General features: G+C 45.6%; 1 protein-coding gene across 1 annotated transcript in view; it reads left to right on the forward strand.

Moving 5' to 3' along the window:
* LOC137250429 (uncharacterized) overlaps positions 1-16,077 on the forward strand; it is a 101,357-nt gene that overhangs the window by 43,001 nt on the left and 42,279 nt on the right. Inside the window, exon 3 of the mRNA XM_067783226.1 lies at positions 10,398-10,543. Within this exon, the coding sequence (XP_067639327.1) occupies positions 10,398-10,543 (146 nt within the window). The remainder of the gene's footprint in view (positions 1-10,397; positions 10,544-16,077) is intronic.

Genomic DNA, 16,077 nt, shown 5'->3' on the forward strand with positions numbered 1-16,077 from the left:
GGAAAGGTCCTCGAATGATCCCGTATTAGTCGAGAAAAAGTCTCGAAATGACCCCGACGAGGTCCCTTACGGATCCCGAAAACCATCCAGAAATGATGCCGAAAGGACCACCAAATGATCCCGAAATAGTCTCGAAATGACCCCGACGGGATCCCGGACTAATCCCGAAAATTATCCAGAAATGATGCCGGAAAGGTCCTCAAATGATCCCTTAATAGTCCCGAAATAACCCTGAAGGGATCCCCGACGGATCCGGGAAACTATCCAGAAATGACGCCGGAAAGGTTCCCAAATGATCCCCAAATAGTGCCGAAATGACCCTGACGGGATCCCGGACGGATCCCGAAAACCATCCAAAAATGATGCCAAAAAGGTCCCCAAATGATCCCGTATTAGTCGAGAAAAATTCCCGAAATGACCCCGACGGGATCCCGGACGAATCCCAAAAACCATCCAGAAATGATGCCGGTAGGTATCCCAAATGATCCCGAAATAGTCCCGAAATGTCCTCGTCGGCATCCCGGACGGATCCCGAAAATTATCCAGAAATGATGCCGGAAAGGTCCCCAAATGATCCCCTAATAGTCCCGCAATTACCCTGATGGGGTCCTGGACGGATCCCGAAAACCATCCGGAAAGGATGCCGAAAGGGTTCCCAAATGATCCCGTATTAGTCGCGAAAAAGTCCCGAAATGACCCCGACGGGATCCCGGACGGATCCCGAAAACCATCCAGAAATGATGCCGGAAGAGCCCCAAATGATCCCGAAAAGGTCCCCAAATGACCCCGACGAGATCCCGGACGGATACCGAAAACCATCCAGAAATGATGCCGGTAGGTACCCCAAATGATCCCGAAATAGTCCCGAAATGACCCCGTCCGGATCCCGAAAACTATCCTGAAATGATGCCAAAAGGGTCCCCAAATGATCCCGTATTAGTCGAGAAAAAGTCCCGGAATGACCGCGACAGGATCCCGGACGGATCCCGAAAACCATCCAGAAATGCTGCCGGTAGGTATCCCAAATGATCCCGAAATAGTCCCGAAATGTCCTCGTCGGCATCCCGGACGGATCCCGAAAATTATCCAGAAATGATGCCGGAAAGGTCCCCAAATGATCCCCTAATAGTCCCGCAATTACCCTGATGGGATCCTGGACGGATCCCGAAAACCATCCGGAAATGATGCCGAAAGGGTTCCCAAATGATCCCGTATTAGTCGCGAAAAAGTCCCGAAATGACCCCGACGGGATCCCGGACGGATCCCGAAAACCATCCAGAAATGATGCCGGAAGAGCCCCAAATGATCCCGAAAAGGTCCCCAAATGACCCCGACGAGATTCCGGACGGATACCGAAAACCATCCAGAAATGATGCCGGTAGGTACCCCAAATGATCCCGAAATAGTCCCGAAATGACCCCGTTCGGATCCCGAAAACTATCCTGAAATGATGCCAAAAGGGTCCCCAAATGATCCCGTATTAGTCGAGAAAAAGTCCCGGAATGACCCAGGATCCCGGACAGATCCCGAAAACCATCCAGAAATTATGCCGGAAGAGCCCCCAAATGATCCCGAAAAAGTCCTCAGATGACCCCGACATACTCCATAGAAAGTTCCGAAATTGCTCCACGACGGATCGCGAAAACCATACAAAAATGATTCCGGAAGGATCCCAAAATGATCCGGAAATAGTCCGGAAATGACCCAGATGGGATCCAGCACAGATCCGGAAATGATCCCGGAAGGGTCCAAAAACTATTCCGAATAATTAACAAAAAATCCCGAAATAGCTCCTACGGCATTCCGGACGGATCCAGAAATGGTCTCGGAAGGGTCCCCAAATGATCCCAAAATGGTTCCGATATGACCCTGATCGATTCGGCAAACCATCAAGAAATTATGCCGGAAGGGTCCCCAAATGATCCCGAAATAATACAGAAAAAGTCACGAAACGACCCCTATAGGATCCCCAAATGATCCCGTATTAGCCCAGAATAGGTCCCGAAATAACCCCAACGGGATCCCGGACAAACCCCGAAAACCATCCAAAAATGATGCCGGAAGGATCCCAAATGATTCCGAAAAAGTCCCGCAATGATTCCGACGGGATCCTGAACGGATACCGAAAATCATCCAGAAGTGATGCCGGAAAAGTCCTCAAATGATCACCTAATAGTCCCGAAATGACCCTTAAGGGATCCTAGACGGATCCCGTAAACCATCCAGAAATGATCCCGATATAGTCCCGAAGAAGTCCGGAAATGACCCTAACGGGATCTCGAACGCATCCCTAAATGACCCTGACGGGATCCTGAACAGATGCCGAAATCCATCCAGAAATGATCTTGGGAGGGACCCCAAATGATTCCGAAAAAGTCCCGCAATGATTCTGACGGGATCCTGAACGGATACCGAAAACCATCCAGAAGTGATGCCGGAAAAGTCCTCAAATGATCACCTAATAGTCCTAAAATGACCCTGACGGCATCCCGGACTGATCCCGAAATCCATCCAGAAATGATCTTGGGAAGGTCCCAAAATGATCCCGAAATAGTCTCGGAAAAGTCCGGAAATTACCCTGACGGTTTCCCGGACGAATCCTGAAAACCACCCTTAAATGATCACGAAAAAGTCCCGAAATGACCCTGACGGGACCCCGAAAGGATCCCGAAAACTATCCAGAAATGATGCCGGAAAGGCCCTCGAATGATCTCCTAATAGTTCCGAAAAGACCCTGACGAGATCCCGAACGGATCCCGACAACTATCTAGAAATGATGCCGAAAGGGTCCGCAAATTATCCCGTATTAGTCGAGAAAAAGTCCCGAAATGACCCTGACGGGATCCCGGGCGAATCCCAATAACCATCCAGAAATGATGCCGGTAGGTATCCCAAATGATCCCGAAATAGTCCCGAAATGACCTCGTCGGCATCCCGGACGGATCCCGAAAATTATCCAGAAATGATGCCGGAAAGGTCCCCAAATGATCCCTTATAGGCCCGAAATTACCCTTATGGGATCCCGGACGGATCCCGACAACCATCCAGAAATGATGCCGAAAGGGTTCCCAAATGATCCCGTATTAGTCGCGAAAAAGTCCCGAAATGACCCCGACGGGATCCCGGACGGATTCCGAAAACCAACCAGAAATGATGCCGAAAGGGTTCCCAAATGATCCCGTATTAGTCGCGAAAAAGTCCCGAAATGACCCCGACGGGATCCCGGACGGATCCCGAAAACCATAGAGAATTTATGCCGAAAAGGTTCCCAAATGATCCCGTATTAGTCGCGAAAAAGTCCCGAAATTACCCCGACGGGATCCCGGACGGATTCCGAAAACCATCCAGAAATGATGCCGGAAGAGCCCCCAAATGATCCCGAAAAAGTCACCAAATGACCCCGACGAGATCCCGGACGGATCCCAAAAACCATCCAGAAATGATGCCGGAAGAACCCCCAAATGATCCCCATAAAGTCCCCAAATTACCCTGACGAGATCCCGGACGGATCCCGAAAACAATCCAGAAATGATGCCGAAAGGGTCCCCAAATGATCCCGTATTAGTCGCGAAAAAGTCCCGAAATGACCCCGACGGGATGCCGGACGAATCCCGAAGGCCATCCAGAAATGATGCCTAAAGGGACTCCAAATAACCCCGAAAAAGTCCCGTAATGATCCCGGAAACCATCAAGAATTTATCTCTCGAAGGTACGCAAATGATCCCGAAAGTACCCCGACGGGATCCCGGACGGATCCCGAAAACCATCCAGAAATGATGCCGGAAGGGTCCCCAAATGATCGCGAAATAGTCCCGAAATGATTCGGGAATAGTCCCGAAAATGTCTCAAAATAACCCCGACGGGATCCCTGACGGATCCCGAAAACTATACAGAAATGATCCCGGAAGGGTCCCAAAATGATCCCGAAAAAGTCCCGAAATTACCCCGGCGGGATCCCGGAAGGATCCCGAAAACCATCCAGAAATGATCCCGGAAGGGCCTCGATATGACCCTTACGGGATTACAAATAAGGTGAAGCTAATTATAAAACCATGTTAATAAGGCAGCAGTCGCATTGGAGCGAATGAAAAGTTACATAGAAACATACAGGTAAAGCTAATAAAAGCGTGCTAATAAAAACAATTGATGGAGGGCGGATGGCGGGTGTAGAAGGAGAGGACTACTGATCGTTCCTCCAAAATTGTCTAGATCTCGATCTGTATGTGCTAGATACCAAAAACTATTGAAGTAGGAGAAAATTTATATTGAGTTATACCAATTTATAGATTTTACACCAGAGGGGGTGATAAAGGGGGAGGGGCGGCGGAGTGTTTCACTGCTTACTTTGTAAGCCCTCGACTTATTTGACCCCTTGAGTCTGTGATATTGGTGAAGGCCAGTATACGTAAAGTTATAATGTGTAAAAATTATTAAAAAGTAATTGCTCGAAAGGGTCGTGGGACCCCCACCCCTCTTTCCATGTTCGAAAAAAATTTCGCTAGTAGACTACTGTCTGTGTCCCAAATTTCATCAAAATCCGTGTAGCCATTCTGGCGTGATTAAGTCGCAAAGACGAAAAAATATAATAATTAAATTATAACTGTTCCTAGGGGGCGGGGCCACGCCCCTTTTGAAAAATATATAGCTAGTAGATCCTTCTAGACTATTGGCTATATTTGTGCAAAATTTCATTCAAATCGGTCCAGCCGTTCTTGCGTTATTGAGTCACAAAGACAAACGTCTGGACAAACATCCAAACATCCAAACATCTTAACATCCAAACTTTCCCATTTATAATATACTAGCCTTTACCCGCGGCCCCGTCCGCAAGGAGAAAATGAAATATGTGGGCTATTCACGTTAGCCTGCTTATAAAGTTATCTGTTTAAAAATTTTTTTCTGTCTAATGCATTTTATTTTTGTAATTGAGTAAAAAAAAGAACTTTATGAGCTGATAACCTGATAGGATCCCAAAATGATAACGAAATTATCCAGAAAAAGCCACGAAATGACCCCGACGCTATCGCGGACGGATCCCGAAAACCATCCAGAAACGCCCCGGAAGTGTTTCCAAAAGTTCCCGAAGTAGTCCCAAAAAAACCCGAAATGACAACGACACGATTCTAGACTTATCCAGATAACCACACAGAAATGATGCCTGAAGGGTACCAAATTGATCCCGAAATAGTCCCGAAAAAGTTCCGAAATTACCCTGACGGGCTCCCGGACGGATCTCAGAAACCATCCAGAAAATATCCAGGAAGGGTCCCTAAATTATCCCGACTAACTCCAGAAAAAGTTCCGAAATGGCTCCGAGGGGATCCACGATGGATCGCGAAAACCATACAGAAATGATTCCGGAAGGATTCCAAAATGATCCCGAAATAGTCCGGAATTGACCCAGATGGGATCCCGCACAGATCCAGAAATGATCCCGGAAGGGTGCAAAAACTATCCCGGAAAAGTAACAAAAAATCCCGAAATGGCTCCTACGGCATCCCGGACGGATCCAGAAATGATCTCGGAAGGGTCCCCAAATGATCCCAAAATGGTCCCGAAATGACCCTGATGGATCCGGCAAACCATCAAGAAATTATGCCGAAAGGGTCCCAAAATGATCCCGAAATAATACAGAAAAAGTCACGAAACGACCCCTAGAGGATCCCCAAATGATTCCGTATTAGCCCCGAAAAGGTCCCGAAATAACCCCGACGGGATCCCGGACAAATCCCGAAAACCATCCAGAAATGATGCCGGAAGGAATCCCATATGATTCCGTAAAAGTCCCGCATTGATTCCGACGGGATCCCGAACGGATACCGAAAATCATCCAGAAGTGACGCCGGAAAGGTCCTCAAATGATCACCTAATAGTCCCGAAATGACCCTTAAGGGGTCATGGACGGATCCCATAAACCATCCAGAAATGATCCCGATATATTCCCGAAGAAGTCCCGAAATGACCCTGACGGGATCTCGAACGCACCCCTAAATGACCCTGACGGGATCCCTGACAGATCCCGAAATCCATCCAGAAATGATCTTGGGGGGGACGCCAAATGATCCCGAAAAAATCCCGCAATGATTCCGAGGGGATCCTGATCGGATACCGATAACCATCCAGAAGTGATGCCGGAAAGGTCCTCAAATGATCACCTAATACCAAAATGACCCTGACGGCATCCCGGACTGATCCCAAAATCCATCCAGAAATGATTTTGGGAAGGTCCCAAAATTATCCCGAAATAGTCTCGGAAAAGTTCAGAAATTACCCTGACGGGTTCCCGGACGAATCCTGAAAGCCATCTCTAAATGATCCCGAAAAAGTCCCGAAATGACCCTGACTGGACCCCGAAAGGATCCCGAAAACTATCCAGAAATGATGCCGGAAATGTCCTCAAATGATCACCTAATAGTTCCGAAAAGACCCTGACGGGATCCCGAACGGATCCCGACAACTATCTAGAAATGATGCCGAAAGGGCCCGCAAATGATCCCGTATTAGTCGAGAAAAAGTCCCGAAATGAACCCGACGGGATGCCGGACGAATCTCAAAAACCAGCCAGAAATGATGCCGGAAGGGACACCAAATGATCCCGAAAAACTCCCGCAATAATTCCGACGGGATCCTGAGCGGATACCGAAAACCATCCAGAAGTGATGCCGAAAAGGTCCTCAAATGATCACCTAATAGTCCCAAAATGACCCTGACGGCATCCCGGACAGATCCCGAAATCCATCCAGAAATGATCTTGGGAGGGTCCCAAAATTATCCCGAAATAGTCTGGGAAAAGTCCAGAAATTACCCTGACGGATACCGGACGAATCCTGAAAACCAATCTTAAATGATGCCGAAAAAGTCCCGAAATGAACCTGATGGGACCCGGAAAGGATCCCGAAAACTAACCAGAAATGATGCCGGAAAGGTCCTCAAATGATCTCCCAATAGTTCCGAAAAGACCCTGACGGGATCCCGAACGGATCCCGACAACTATCCAGAAATGATACCGAAGGGGCCCGCAAATGATCCCGTATTAGTCGAGAAAAAGTCCCGAAATTACCCCGACGGGATGCCGGACGAATCCCAAAAACCATCCAGAAATGATTTTGGAAGGGACCCCAATGATCCCGAAAAAGTCCCGCAATTATTCCGACGGGAATCTGAACGGATACCGAAAACCATCCAGAAGTGATGCCGGAAAGGTCCTCAAATGATCCCCTAATAGTTCCGAAATGACCGTGACGGGATCCCGAACGGATCCCGACAACTATCCAGAAATTATGCCGAAAGGGTCCGCAAATGATCCCGTATTAGTCGAGAAAAAGTACCGAAATTACCCCGACGGGATCCCGGACGAATCCCAAAAACCATCCAGAAATGATGCCGGTAGGTATCCCAAATGATCCCGAAATAATCCCGAAATGACCTCGTCGGCATGCCGGACGGATACCGAAAATTATCCAGAAATGATGCCGGAAAGGTCCACAAATGATCCCCTAATAGTCCCGCAATTACCCTGATGGGATCCCGGACGGATCCCGAAAACCATCCAGAAATGATGCCGGAAGAGCCCCCAAATGATCCCGAAAAAGTCCCCAAATGACCCCGACGATATCCCGGACGGATCCCGAAAACCATCCAGAAATGATGCCGGAAGAGCCCCCAAATGATCCCGAAAAAGTCCCCAAATGACCCCGACGAGATCCCGCACGGATCCCGAAAACCATCCAGAAATGATACCGGAAGAGCCCCAAATGATCCCGAAAAAGTCCCCAAATGACCCCGACATACTCCAGAAAAGGTTCCGAAATGGCTCCGAGGGAATCAACGACGGATCGCGAAAACCATACAGAAATGATTCCGGAAGGATCCCAAAATGATCCCGAAATAGTCCGGAAATGACCCAGATGGGATCCCGCACAGATCCAGAAATGATCCCGGAAGGGTCCAAAAACTATCCCGGAAAAGTAAAAAAAAATCCCGAAATGGCTCCTACGGCATCCCGGACGGATCCAGAAATGATCTCGGAAGGGTCCCCAAATGATCCCAAAATGGTCCCGAAATGACCCTGACGGATCCGGCAAACCATCAAGAAATTATGCCGGAAGGGTCCCCAAATGATCCCGAAATAAAACAGAAAAAGTCACGAAACGACCCCTAGAGGATCCCCAAATGATCCCGTATTAGCCCCAAAAAAGTCCCAAAATGACCCTGACGGGATCCCGAAAGGATTCCGAAAACAATACAGAAATGATGCCGGAAAGGTCCTCAAATGATCCCCTAATAGTCCCGAAATGACCGTGACGGGATCCCGACAACTATCCAGAAATGATGCCGAAAGGGTCCGCAAATGATCCCGTATTAGTCGAAGAAAAGTCCCGAAAGGACCACGACGGGATCCCGGACGAATCCCAAAAACCATCCAGAAATGATGCCGGTAGGTATCCCAAATGATCCCGAAATAGTCCCGAAATGACCTCGTCGGCATCCCGGACGGATCCCGAAAATTATCCAGAAATGATGCCGGAAAGGTTCCCAAATGATCCCCTAATAGTCCCGAAATTACCCTAATGGGATCACGGAGGGATCCCGAAAACCATCCAGAAATGATGCCGAAAGGGTTCCCGAATGATCCCGTATTAGTCGCGAAAAAGTCCCGAAATGGCCCCGACGGGATGCCGGACGGATCCCGAAAACCATCCAGAAATGATGCCGAAAGGGTTCCCAAATGATCCCGTATTAGTCGCGAAAAAGTCCCGAAATGACCTCGACGGGATCCCGGACGGATCCCGAAAACCAGCCAGAAATGATGCCGGATGAGCCCCAAAATGATCCCGAAAAAGTCCCCAAATGACCCCGACGAGATCCCGGACGGATCCCGAAAACCATCCAGAAATGATGCCGGAAGAGCCCCCAAATGATCCCGAAAAAGTCCCCAAATGACCCCGACGATATCCCGGACGGATCCCGAAAACCATCCAGAAATGATGCCGGAAGAGCCCTCAAATGATCCCGAAAAAGTCCCCATATGACCCCGACGAGATCCCGCACTGATCCCGAAAACCATCCAGAAATGATGCCGGAAGGGTCCCCAAATGATCGCGAAATAGTCCCGAAATGATTCCGGAATAGTCCCGAAAATGTTCCAAAATAACCCCGACGGAATCCCGGACGGATCCCGTAAACTATACAGATATGATCCCGGAAGGTTCACAAAATGATCCCGAAATTGTCCCGAAAAAGCCCCGAAAGGACCTCGATGGGATCCCGAAGGATCCCGAAAACCATCCACAAATGATCCCGGAAGAGTCCCAAAGTGATCCCGAAAAACATACAGGTAAAGCTAATAAAAGCGTGCTAATAAAAACAATTGATGGAGGGCGGATGGCGGGAGTAGAGGAGAGGACCACTGATCGTTCCTCCAAAATTGTCTAGATCTCGTTCTGTATGTACCAGATACCAAAAACTATTGATTTAGGAGAAAATTTAGATTGAGTTATAACAATTTATGGATTTTACACCCGAGGGGGGTGATAAAGGGGGGCGGGCGGAGGGTGTCACTGCTTACTCTGTAAGCCCTCGACTTATTTGACCCCTTGAGTCTGTGATATTGGTGAAGGCCAGTATACGTAAAGTTATAATGTGTAAAAATTATGAAAAATAATTTCTCGAAGGGTCGTGGGACCCCCACCCCTCTTTCCATGTTCGAAAAAAATTTCGCTAGTAGACTACTGTCTGTGTCCCAAATTTCATCAAAATCCGTGTAGCCATTCTGGCGTAATTCAGTCGCAAAGACGAAAAAATATAATAATTAAATTATAACTGTTCCTAGGGGCGGGGACCACGCCCCTTTTGAAAAATATATAGCTAGTAGATCCTTCTAGACTATTGGCTATATGTGTGCAAAATTTCATCCAAATCGGTCCAGCCGTTCTTGCGTTATTGAGTCACAAAGACAAACGTCTGGACAAACATCCAAACATCCAAACATCCAAACATCTAAACATCCAAACATCCAAACATCTTAACATCCAAACTTTCCCATTTATAATATATATTAGATATTAGATATTAGATATATTAGATTAGATTAGATTAGATAACGGCAAAAATTGCATGCATTTCCCTACCGCCGAAAGCAAATTTGAATCATGTTTGAAAGCAGCTATGTGCTATAAAACGGCGCAAATATTTATCACGTCGTAATGGGTTAAAAATAATGATTTTTTCCTTCACACATCAATAACGTACTTTCCATAAAATATTTCAAAATACGACATTTGCAAAATTTTGCAAATGGACACCAGAAATAAGTTTTTTTGATCTCCTGAAAAGTTACTGAAAAACACATAACTGTTTTTGTGAGCGCAGCAACGTTATGCTTTAATTATTTACAGTTCGAAGGTATCTGGTATATGCAACGTGGAATGACCCTCGACGAATCTTGGGATTTCCGCTGCCGAAGAATGAATTTCACGTATTTATATACAAGGCCACATGAAACGGCGTATAGAGCAGAAGAATTCAAAATAAGTAATCTATGGTAAGTATTTTTAATTGCAGTCAAATCTTTTGGTTTTAGTTGAAAGTTATGTTGTCTTTTATGTTGTTGATTTTTCGATAGGGTGCAAAAGTGAAGACTTTTGTCAAAAGAAACTTTTCTCAAATACCAAGTGCATAGGTAAAATATTAGTTTCCCTTTTCGTTCTCAAAAAATAGCACTGAAGATGGCACAACACCGAACCCGGTTCGTTTTCAAATCAAATTTGACAAGGAATGATGGAAAATTGTTCCAATATACAGCAATTACTTGAATTGGAACGATTTCCCGCCATTCCTCGTCAAGTTTGGTCCGGAGACAAACCGGTTTCGGCGTTCGCCATCTTTAATGCAATTTATCGAGAACGAAACAAGAAAAACAATTGGACTATAAAATTTAATTTTGAAAAAAATTTTTTTCAACCCAAATGACTACACTTTTCTTTATATTGGAACGAATTTCGGGGAAATTCCGCTTATTTCAAACTTTCTGCTAACGTTCGAATCGCTAAACTGTAGAAAAATTCACTGCAATTTTCAGTATTTCAAAGTGGCCTTTCTTTAGATTACTTGGGGAATAGTACAATTATACTTCAATATCAAGTACTTAACAAAAGCGTGTTTAACTCAAACTGATTACTCGTTCGTCAGCTTGCGCTGCTTTTATTCTATCTATTGTCTCTTCCGCATATTTCTCCAAAGGTCTAGACGTTTCACCTTTGCAACTGTTGTATCTCCTGCTTGGTTACCAGCTATATATGCACATGTATATTTGTAGTTAATGCTTTTCTACTGGTCGTATGCGTGTGTATGTATGAGTAACTACTTCGGCGATGACTACATCTGTGTGTGTGGAATATCTCTTCGTCGCCTTTATGTACACGTGTAAATGGATTAAATTGATGTTTTCGTGTACACAAGAGTGGCAGCTTGCTTTATTGTTGTTGTGCCTTTATTTACTAACAGTCTAGTTATGCTAAAATTCGCCACACTGCCCTCCACCTAAGTCGGCTCGTCCCGATCTAAACACTGCCAGCCTCTCCAAATGAACCACTTTCATTTTCTTTCGTGGTTAGCCAATGGTTTGTATGATGCAAACTACATCGTTGATTCGTTTTACAACTTTGTATGGGCCTTCCCACTTACACTGTAATTTCGGAGACAAACCATTTTTTCGTTGTGGGTTGTATAACAGCACCAAATCTCCTTCCCGAAAGCCTTCTGAATTAATTGCTTTATCATGCTTTCATCTTGTCACTCATAATCTTGGTTCGTTGCCTTACAACATCGTGTATTTCCTTCATCTCTTCCTCCAAGACGCCAGTGGATTTCTTGGTATTTCTCTCCGAATCGGCATTTATCCCAAACATCAAATCAGCTGACAGTCGAAGGTCATTGCCAAAAATTGCGGCCCATTGTTTCATGCACTGCCGATAGGTAAGCGATCAAGAATAATGATATGTATGTATCCCACTCTTTATGGAACTTGTCCACTACTTTCCTCAAGCGCTCGTCCAAGGTTCTATTGTATCGTTCCACCATACCAACGGACTGAGGATGCAATACAACTGTATCCGTGTTTTTCGAATGCTCAATGTCTTATACCTTTCTTGGAACACAGCTGCTTCAAAATTCCTGCCTTGGTCACAATATAACTCCATTGGTACACCTCCATCCCAATTGTTTGCAAACACTTCTGATACTGTTTCAGCTTCTTGATTTGGGATTGGGTATACCTCTGGCCATTTGCTAAAGTAATCCATAACCACCAGTACATATTTGTTTCCGCGGTTGCTAGTAGGAAATGGAACTGCGATATCCATAGCGATCCTTTCAAATGGTGCACCTGAGTTATATTGCTTCATCTGGCCACGACTTGGGGATTCGGGCCCCTTCGCTCTGCTGCAAACCTCGCAGTTGGCAAACCACTCCATGACCGACTGACGGCAACAACCCAATAGAATATCTGCTTAATTTTCTCAAGCGTCTTCGTGATCCCCAGATGACCTCCACTTGGGCCATTATGTAGCTCGTTGAGAACGTCAGGAATCCTTTTCCTGGGGACAACTACTAGTTTCCTCTTACGTTGACCATCCTTTATCCAAACTGTTCCAATATGACTTCGCAATAGGACTCTCTGCTGACATCTCTTTATTTGGTTTTCGTTTCTTTCAAGCCCTCGCATAACATGTGACCGATCTGTATCTTCTTGCTGACACTTCCTTAGTTGTTCCATGGCCCCTTCATCCGAACACATTATAGTCATAAGCCGGATATCTATGATGTTTTCCTTAGCCTCAGCTTTCGAACAGTGTTTGCATTCCAAATTACATGGTCTTCGTGACATTGCATCGGCATTCCCATGGGTACTACCTTTCCGATGCTCAATGTAAAAGTCATAGCTTTGTAGTCGCCCGATCCACCGTGCCAATTGACCTTCTGAATAACGGAACTGTAGGAGCCATTTCAACGCGATCTGTCCTGATGCGGAATCGCTGCCCGTAGAGGTACTTGTGAAAATGTTTAATGCACTCTACCAATGCCAGCAACTCTCTGCGTGTAACGCAATAGTTCTTCTCTGGTTTTCCAGTTCGTCGGCTGAAATCTCCTGTCCTGCTATAGCATATTCACTGGCATCTGTATCTAGAATAAATGTTGCTCCTGCAATCGGATATGCCAACATTGGGGCAGTGCACAAACGCTCTTTCAATGTTTGGAGGGCCACTTCTTGCTCCTTCTTCCATTCAGAAGCTTTATCTTTTCTTGTAAGCTCATGGAGGCTATGGGCTACGCTTGCAAATTTTGCTACAAATTGGCGGTAATATGTGCACAGCCAAAGGAAACTTCTCAATTCAAGCAGGTTATGTTGCCTTGGCCAATCCTTTACAGCCTCTATCTTTTCGTTCGCAGTGTAGATGCCCTCTGTCGTTACCTTGTGAACCAAATAACTTACTTCCTTTTTAAACAGCGAACACTTTTTGGCACTTAGTTTCAGACCAGCGCCAGGCATTGTCTGGAAAACTTCCTCTCAGTTCTTAAGATGTTCTTTAAAGTTCTTTCCCTATTCGATAGTGTCGTCTAAGTACACTAAGCATGTTTTCCAATGTAGTCCTTTCAGTACCTGTGTAAAATATATTAAATTATTTATTTGGGTGGAGGCACCATACCCCTAAATATTTAAACAAGATTATTTAAGGAGGTGGCGCCCTTGAGTGCCGAATACCGAATCTTCGTTATTAATAAAAACTTCATCGTATTTACACATAATTCTTATGCGCTACTTAGTTACTACATAAACATATACATATTTACTCTTAATTCTTACATTCTTACTAAGTCTAACAAAATAACAAAAGTCATGTAGCCAAGCGTATGCATACACATTCGTACACACATTCATAAGTTGCTTCAATGCACTTGCTGAAAGCGTGTGAAAATGTTGGAGTAGAGGAATACGCGGTGTCTGCAAATTCTTAGTTACAGACTAAACAACTTAGACACCGCGTATGTTATGTGTGTAGATATGTATGCAGTCACTTTGGATACATTACACCTGATCCATAAATCTTTAAAAAGTAGCTGGTGCATTACATAGTCCAAAGGACTGTAAATTTCCAAAGACTAGCACCGACACTGAAGGCTGTTTTCTCTTTGTCTTCCTCCTTCACTTCCACTTGCCAGTAGTCGCATTTCAAGTCCAGTGTGGAAAACCATTTCGTACCAGAGAGCGAGTCCAGAGTGTCGTCAATTCTTGACAATGGGTAGCTATCCTTTTTCGTAACGTCATTCAACTTCCGGTAGTCCACGCAAAACCTCATTTTTCCATCCTTCTTCTTCACAAGTACCACCGTTGGCTCAATGGACTAGCTGTCGCTTATTTCTTGTATGATTTGACTCACAACTTTCCCCTTCGCCAGTGAAAGACTACGAGGAGCTTGACGGCTCGGCCTCGCATCTCCAGTCCCAATTTGATGTTTCACAACATTGGTGCGGCCTGGATTGGAGCCATCTTGGTCAAATATATTTGCGTACTTTAGGAGCAGTTGATTTGCCTTATTCTGATAGTCTTCCTCTATACCCCCCGTCAATGCCGTGATGTCATTTGAAAGATCAATGTTGCTTGTTGAAACATTTTGCTGGATCTACTCACAGTTAATAATTACATCAGCCTCTTGGCATCTTCCCAATATAGTATCAGTTTGAATGGTGACTTGAACTCATTGAGTACTCGTACCGGAATTCGTCCATCTTGTTTAGTTGTACCCAGGGTTTTTCCTACAAGTATTTTCGTTGTTGATTTGTTTGCTGCCTCGACAGCCCACTATTTGTTTGTTCCACAATCTCCATCAATCTTTGCCCAGATGACCCCCTCCGTTTTTGGTGGTATTTACTGATTCTCCTCCACCAGCACTTGTTGACTGCTGTAGCCTTTTTCGTAGCCAAAATTAAGTGGCACATCCATGTTCTTATATCGCATCGTCTTGCTTTGCATGTCTATCTTGATGCCTTGGTCGATTAAGAAGTCCACTCCAATTATGATTGCATCAACAATCTCTGCCACTACAAAATTCTGTAGTACCGTGACGTTCCCAATTGCGACTTCACATGCTACTTCTCCTAGAACCTGGGTGTCTACTCCAGTGGCTGTAACCAATCTTGCTCCATGCAATGGTCTTATCTTCTCGTTGTCTAAATCCGATTGAAAGATGGAATGAGATGCACCCGTTTCTACAGTCAGTAAACGTTCCCTTCCAACCCCACGTCTCCCGTTGGTAAGATTGCTGGACCTTATTCCAATTTGCGAGATAGAGATTATGGGGCGTTCAATTGCGGGAGATAGCTGTCACTCCTTGCCGCTGACTCGCTTTAGTTTAACGATTGAGTAAACTTGGAGATTTGCTTATCTCCTTCAGTTCTGCGTTTGCGGCCACCCACATTGTTGGAACTATTAGGACCGGTGCTGCGATGACGTAGAATGTGAGCTGGGTTGCCGCACTTGAAACATTTCATAACTCCGGCATTTTTTTGTTGTCATCCCGTCAGTGCTTCCAAAATTATGTCTACCCAATCTGGCTTTTCTACTTCCACGCGATGAGCTTTGTATGCGGGCTTACTCAAAAGTGACGCTGTTTCCTGAGTCAGTGCATGGGATACAGTTTCAGAAAATGTTGGCTTTGGATTTGCGTATGTAGCTCGCTTCGTTTCCACGTCCCGTATGCCATTTATAAAGGTCTGGATTTTTACCCTCTCGATGTATTCCACGGTTGCGTCCACATTTGCTAAATGGGTCAGCCTTTCGACATCCGACGCAACTCCTGCAAAGTCTCATTCGCTTTTTGGTAGCAGTTTTGCAACTCAATTTGGTATATCTGTTTCCTATGCTCGCCTCCGTAACGTCTCTCAACAGCGGCCATTAATGCTTCATAACTGTTCCGTGCGTACTCTGGAATAGTCTGGTGTGAGATGTCAGCGTGCGACAACATCGCGAGCCTGCGATGGCTGGAAGAAGTGGTTCCAAACCTCCAAAGGTGAGGCACG

This window comes from Eurosta solidaginis, chromosome 1 (assembly GCF_040869045.1).
Source record: "Eurosta solidaginis isolate ZX-2024a chromosome 1, ASM4086904v1, whole genome shotgun sequence".
Taxonomy (NCBI): domain Eukaryota; kingdom Metazoa; phylum Arthropoda; class Insecta; order Diptera; family Tephritidae; genus Eurosta; species Eurosta solidaginis.